The 7204-nt window shown below is 38.1% G+C and overlaps 1 protein-coding gene and 1 pseudogene across 1 annotated transcript; both read left to right on the top strand.

The window, feature by feature from the left end:
• The first annotated feature begins 3018 nt into the window (after positions 1-3018).
• On the top strand, positions 3019-3948 carry LOC119536608 (olfactory receptor 4D11-like). The gene has a single exon (XM_037839458.1). The coding sequence runs from the start codon at positions 3088-3090 to the stop codon at positions 3946-3948; it is 861 nt and encodes a 286-aa protein (XP_037695386.1). The 5' UTR covers positions 3019-3087.
• A 1411-nt stretch (positions 3949-5359) lies between these two features.
• LOC119538482 lies at positions 5360-6983 on the top strand (annotated as a pseudogene).
• Positions 6984-7204: the final 221 nt, after the last annotated feature.

A 7204-nucleotide genomic window follows, 5' to 3' on the forward strand; every position in this document is an offset into this window, starting at 1 on the left:
TCTGCCACATAAAGGTAGAAGAGAAGTCACTGACACCACTGGACTTCACAAGGACATTTGTCATCGAACCCAGAATTTTCTGAAGCTGAATGACTCCCAAGGTTCATGTGAACATTCTTTAAGATTCTAGAGTTCTTGCAGAAGTTTGGAGATATTAGATAAGAAATATGCCACTACGTGAGCGTGTGTGTATCTGTGATCTCTGGGTATCTGTGTATAAGAGTGAGAAAAATAAAGTCCTTGAAATCTAGATGTAATTGTTAATTATTCACAAATACACTTTGACTGCAAATAATATATACACAAAATGCTGCATTCCCAGGGTGAACTCTTCAGTGACAGACAGCACAACTTAGAAATAGTGAGAAAGAAGGCATTGTGAAATAAAAGTCAAAGAAATGAGGTCAGTTTGAAATTGGAAAAAAGGCAACTTTTGTTTTCTGGGACTCCTTAAAGTTCACAGAGAGTTTTCTCAGACTTCTTTCCTCTAGATGGATGTCCTCATACTGAAATCTACAGAAGTATCTCTTATTCTAAATTTAAATCTAAAGAGAAAAATTTGATATTTGAAACCTTCAGAAAATTTGAAAGAATAGTACAGGATTCACCTAAATACCCTCCCTTGGATTTTACCAAAAAATAAAACTGCTATAGCAATGAATTCTTTTTGCTCTCCATGCCTTCACATTCACACCCTTTCTTTCTAACCAAACTTTCCATTTATAAGTAACTTCTACATGTTCAAGTGGTCCCCCCAAGCCCCAGTACCTTTTCTCCCCATTCCCATGTGCCCCAAACATAAATGCCACATCCTCTGTGCAGATTTCTCTGTCTTTGAGTGACAAACATCTTCCTTTTCTCACATGAAGCTCAACATCTGTCCATAGATGGTCTCTATCACTGCCATATGACTACTAGACTTCTATGCTCTTTCCACTGGATTTGGGTCATGCTCCTTTCTCTCAGCCTGGAGCTCTTTCAATGCTCTAACAGTATTTGCTCAATAATTGGGTGGATGTAAAACAGCAGAAGCTGGAAGATGTTGTCTTTGAATTACCAAAGGAAATTTGTGAACATGTGATCTATTCTTTTCTGACAAAGGGGCCTGGCCTATCTCCATTCCACACATGATGAAATGGAGACTCGAAGAGGTCGCTTAATGCCCAAATCTCACAGCTGTAAGTGGCAAAGCACTTGACTCCAGGGAATGCTCACTCCAGAGCCCATGCACTAAAGCATTTCTTTTGTCTGCCAAAGCGAAGTTAACAAGAACCCAAACCAAGCAAGTTTCATTGCCATTGAAGGAAAAATACTTTTTATTTTTCTCAAAACAGTCCATTGTGATGCAATTATTTTAGAATACATGTCCTGGGAAATAAACAGCTCCTTTAAAAGATTGTTAGCATATTAAAGAAACTGTGGTTCTGTGAAAGTTATTAGTGCAGACATTTTCTTTAAGGTAACACACATAGAATCACACATTACAAATTAGACAGTGTTCTAAGTACTGATGCTTTATGTAGATTAATTCATTTAATCCTTACAAAAACCCTCAGTGGGAGATGCAATTGTCTCCAAATTACAGATTCAGAGACTGAGGTCGAGAAGGGTGAAGAGAACTACCGAAGTTCACGTCACCAGAAAGTGCCCAGCTGGGCTTTGAACAGGCTGAGTCCTGAGTGTGTGATCACAATCCACTACTTTAACCACTATGTTGATACCTCCCAGTTGCCTTTTTCTTAGTTTTCCATATTAAAGAGATTTTGAACAAATTTGCATACAGAGGAAAGGAATCGTGAAAAGAAAGTGAGCTAGGTGAAAAAAATATCCTCATTTGAGCTAGAAAACTGAAAATGGAAGCAGAGTGACTCATTTTTCTTTTGCTTGTGATTGTGGGAATAAAAGGGAGATACACTAAGAAGAAAGGAATTAAAGTCCATTCAAAGATTCATCAAAAATTGAAATAAAATAAAAGAAAGGAATTGAAAAGGCAATAAGATTATATGACAACTACATGTTTAACATTTTAAGAATATATCAAACTGTTTTCAAAAGTGTTTGTGCTATTTTGCATTCCCACCTCCTCTGTGTCCTCACCCACACTTGATATTATCATCCTTTTAATCTTAGCCAATCTAACAGATATATTGTGTTAACTCATTGCGGTTTGAATTTTCATTTCCCTAATGATAATGATGTTGAACATTTTTTCATGTGTTAATTTGCTATCCCTATATCGTCTAATTGAAGTGTCCAAATTGTTTGCCTTCTTTAAAAATTGTCTTGTTAGTTTTCTTATCATTAAATTTTAAAAGTTCCAATCATTCCACTCCTAGATACTTACCCAAGAGAAAAAAAAGCATACGTTTGCACAAAGACTTGTATGTACACAAATGTCCGTAGGAGCTTTATGTGTAATAGCCACAAGCTGGAAACAATCCAGATGTCCATCAACAGGTAAATAGATACAAACTATGCCATATCGACACATTAAGAAGATTAAAAAAAAAAAAAGGAAGAGGCAGCGGTAAGAGTTTTTCTAGAATTCTGTCCACAGGGAACAATTTTACAATAGGGTTTCTTAAAAGCAGTTAAACGGAGCACCAAAAAAAAAAAAAAAAAAAAAAAAAAAAAAACTTGCCCGTGGAACTCAAAGTGTCCCAGTCACAATAAAATGGCACCGCCTTACCCACACATCAAACTGACTCCATTTTTACTTCCCTCTTGTCCAAAAGAGTCTCTTTATGAATATTTAACATCCATCTGCTTGTATCTTAAATACTTAGAATTTATATATTTAGAGCAATATTTTTCTAAAAATTAAATTCATGTTTGTGTAATAAGCTGTCATTTTGGACACGTTAGCAACAACTCCAGAACAGCTATCCATGTGATGATAATACCTCACTGATTTCAGACCTTATACCTGAATCTATCAAGGCAGAGTAAACACTTTTTGAAATAACACTATTATTTTTTTCAAGATACACAACGAAGAAGAAACATGATTCAGTGGAGTTGGGAAATGCCACCAGGGTAAAAGAATTTATATTTCTGAGACTTACCCAGTCCCAAGACCTGAGCTTCATGTTATTTCCTTTTTTATTTTTTGTGTACATGACAACTCTGCTGGGAAACCTGCTCATTATGATCACGGTGACCTGTGAGTCTTGCCTTCACACCCCCATGTACTTCTTGCTCCGCAATCTACCCATCCTTGACATCTGCTTCTCCTCCATCATTGTTCCCAAGGTCTTGGTGGACCTTCTGTCAAAGATAAAGACCATATCATATACAGGCTGCATGATGCAGATGTTTTTCTTTCACCTCCTCGGTGGGGCTGACATTTTTTCTCTCTCTGTGATGGCATTTGATCGATATGTAGCCATCTCCAAGCCCCCGCACTATGTGACCATCATGAGTAGGGGGCAATGCACTGCACTCATTGTGGCCTTGTGGGTGGGGGGCTTCATCCACTCCATTGTGCAGATTTCCCTGTTGCTCGCACTACCGTTTTGTGGCCCCAATGTTCTTGACACTTTCTACTGTGATATCCCCCAGGTGCTCAAACTTGCTTGCACAGATACCTTTGCACTTGAGCTCCTGATTATTTCCAATAATGGTCTGGTCACTACCGTGTGGTTTATCTTCCTGCTCATAACTTATACTGTCATCCTATCAATGTTACGATCTCAGTCAGGAGATAGCAGAAGGAAGGCCATCTCTACCTGCACATCCCACATCACTGTAGTGACCCTGCATTTTGTGCCCTGCATCTATGTCTATGCCAGGCCCTTCACTGCCCTCCCCACAGATAAGGCCATCTCTGTCACCTTCACTGTCCTCTCCCCTCTGCTCAACCCCTTGATGTACACCCTGAGGAGCCATGAGATGAAGTCAGCTATGAGAAGACTGAAAAGAAGATTCAAGCTTCCTGAAAGGGAATAGAAGAAGAATCCCCAAACCTTCCATCACCTAGGACTTACTGTATTTTGCTTCCAATGTATTCATCTTTGTATACTCAAATATATTGTTCAACTAACTATCTACACTTATTAGTTAACTATCTTACTATTTAAGTTAATACATTACTGCTAATCTGACTTCTGGACAGCATGAAGTAACTCATGTAACAAGACTGAAGTAATTGATATATTTCCACTTGTCAATCTGTACAACTGTATGGCAGACAAATAGAATGATTAAGTCCAATCCCTTTTCCAGAAGATAAGGAAATAGAAACCCAGAAAGGTAAAATTATTTGTCAGAGGTCCTATGTTGAGATGATTAACAGAGATAAGTCTTCAGACTCCCAATCTAAAACTCTTCCATCTTATAAATGCAACATTTTACTTTAATGGACCTGTCTATACCAAATTGTAATCCTGCTCCAGAAGGATCTCATAATCAGTACCTCTGAAATGTGACCTATTACAGATTGAAAATTTTGCCTCTGCTTTGTTAAGCTCCTTGTGGTCTCATGACCTATTGAGAACCTCCAAGATATATTATGGTTTTCTTCCTATATTCCTATCAGGAATGAGGAAGCTTGGGAAGATTTCCCAAAATGTGCTAAGGAGTTTATTTTAATGTGGAACTAGACTCACTAGATTTACATGCTTATGATGAGTTCAAATGTTGGCAAAACCTTGGAATCCCTCCCACGGAGCAATCCCTTCTGTTATCCAAGGACTGATTTTCCAATTGCAGCCTTCCCAGGCCCAACCTCAGCTTGGCTTCACCAGTGATTCACATTTCTTCCCACTGAAAAGGGAGACGTGTTAAGGAAGCCACATCTCTAACCAGTCTATTCTCAGTCTGTTGGTGTTAATGAGAGGACAGTCCCATGTGCCAGCTCCTGTGTGTTGAAGCTAGTGTCATTGGCTGGGAAAGCAGCAAAGTATGGTGGCTGAAAGCTCTCCCTTCAGAGTCATACAAATCTGGGTTCAAATCCTGTCTTTCCTGTATGATCTTGTGCAAGTTATTTAATCTCTCCAATGGGACTACTTCACCTATACATAGCTACTTAAACACACACCTCATAGAGTTGTTGTGGAAGTTCAAATGAAATAGTATATATGAAACACAATGCCTCACAGACAGTGAATTCACAGTGAAGGATGAATGCTATTTTTAATATTTTATCCATATTGTTCTTTATAGCACAAATGCTATACCCCATCAGCTGTTACACTCGTCTCCTACATGGCCCATACTCCTCATGATTAGAGAACACTGATAGCATAGAGAACACAGGGATGTCCACTAAATCCAAAGCATTTATCCTCTTAAAAATCTCTATCTCTCTGTCATTAAAACATCACAATAGCTGGGCTCAGCCTTGCCACTTTGGGCCGTCATGGGGAAGGCCAAGTTGCTTTACGTGAGCTGGGATGACTTCAGAGTCCTGACAACAGTAAATAGTGTAAATGGGCATGAAGAAACATGAAATCATTCCCTGAAGTTTGATTGCTTTTATAGTCTGCCTTAAACATGGTGGCTGCAATAAAGTTTTAAGAGAATTAGTGAAACATAAATACATAGCTTGGGAGCATACCAAAACTGTCCAGGGCTCTGGGTTGACAAACACCGATATGATTACCTAGCTTTGAAAACACTTTCTTTTAGACAGATCTGTGGGTGTTGGCAAAAAATCAGATATTTACATTTTTGCAAGTACAGAGAGAAAGCATCTTGCATTAAAGTTTCTCAGACTATGAAGAACCTCCTTTCAAAATCTGAAAAACAAGCATGGTTACCATAAACACAAATATAAGATGTCTTGGCTTTATTTATTCTTGTCTCTCTGCCTTGAAGGAATTCACCTATATGAAGGCACTGTATGAGATGCAATTCCCAGTTTGAAAGCCAATTATTTACAATCGCCATGCAGTGATCATGGACTCTTCTATGTCAGATACACCATGCTGTCTTAAGACTGCATTAGTATATGATGAAGCGATGGAATTAATTGTCAAACTTGCAAATCATGGGCTAGTTCATGGAGATTTCAATAAATTCAATCTCATTTTGAATAAAGATGACCACATCATCTTGATTGATTTTCCAAAAATGTTTCAACTTCTCTTTCCAATGCTGAATGGTATTTTGAGAGAGGTGTTAAATGTACTAGCTATTTCTTCCTGAAGCATTTCAGATATGAAAGTGAACTTTATCCAGCATTTAGTGATATCAGGAGGATGGACTGTCTTGATGGAGAGGTCTCAGCCAGTGGAACACAAAGGAAATGCAGGCAGATATTAAACTGCTTCATCTGGTAGGTCCAGATGATAAAAATGTTGGAACTGAAGAAGTATCTAAAATTCTCATTTTCTGATGAAGACATGTCAGGAAAAGCAAAGGTCTGTAGGTCAGAAACTGAAAGTGAACAAAGCTCTCTAGGTAAGTCAGATGGCTGCTGCCACAGGTTATCTGGAGACTTTAAACAAATAAAGGAAGATTATCTACCAGAGGAGAATGCTGATACACAAAGTTTGAAATTACTGAATTCAATCAAGCTGTAGAGGAAACAAAAGGACAGGTTGTTGAAAACAATTCTGAAACTGAGTTTTCTAATGAGCAAAACAAAACTGAAAATGACACCAAGCAAGATGGTCAGTCAGGTCAAGGAGGAATCCCTGCTGGCTCTGAGTAGTAAGATGAATGCCCTCATCTGATTGCCTTGTCATCATTCAATAAAGAATTGAGACCTTTCACAGATGAAGAAAATATGAGAGATATTAGAAATCAGTATAGAACAAGAACTCTGAGTGCTACTTCTGCAGGCAGTGCTGTAAGCTGTTCAACAATTCTTCCGGGAACTGGTAAAACAGAAGGTGAAATGTGTGCTGACAAAACAGCAGTAGGCAACAGTCAGACGTCAACTGCAGAAAGGAGAAGCAAATATATTTACCAAACAATGGAGGGAAAACATGCAAAATATTAAATCAAGCTTCGAAGCAGCTAGCTTTTGTGGAGAATAATATATTTAAGATCTTGGCAATAATATATTTGAAAAAGCTTACTATGATCCCTTTTTATGCCACCTTTAATCTTTTTGGGCCAAGGTGGGTATAAAGATAGGTAAATAAACTCTTTTTAATGTAATCAACACTCACACACACAGACACATCATAATAGATTTTCTTGTTATCATTTATACAACTCACAGATTCCCTCAGAAAATGATGTCTCATATCAAAAG

This window comes from Choloepus didactylus, chromosome 6 (assembly GCF_015220235.1).
Source record: "Choloepus didactylus isolate mChoDid1 chromosome 6, mChoDid1.pri, whole genome shotgun sequence".
NCBI classification, from domain to species: domain Eukaryota; kingdom Metazoa; phylum Chordata; class Mammalia; order Pilosa; family Megalonychidae; genus Choloepus; species Choloepus didactylus.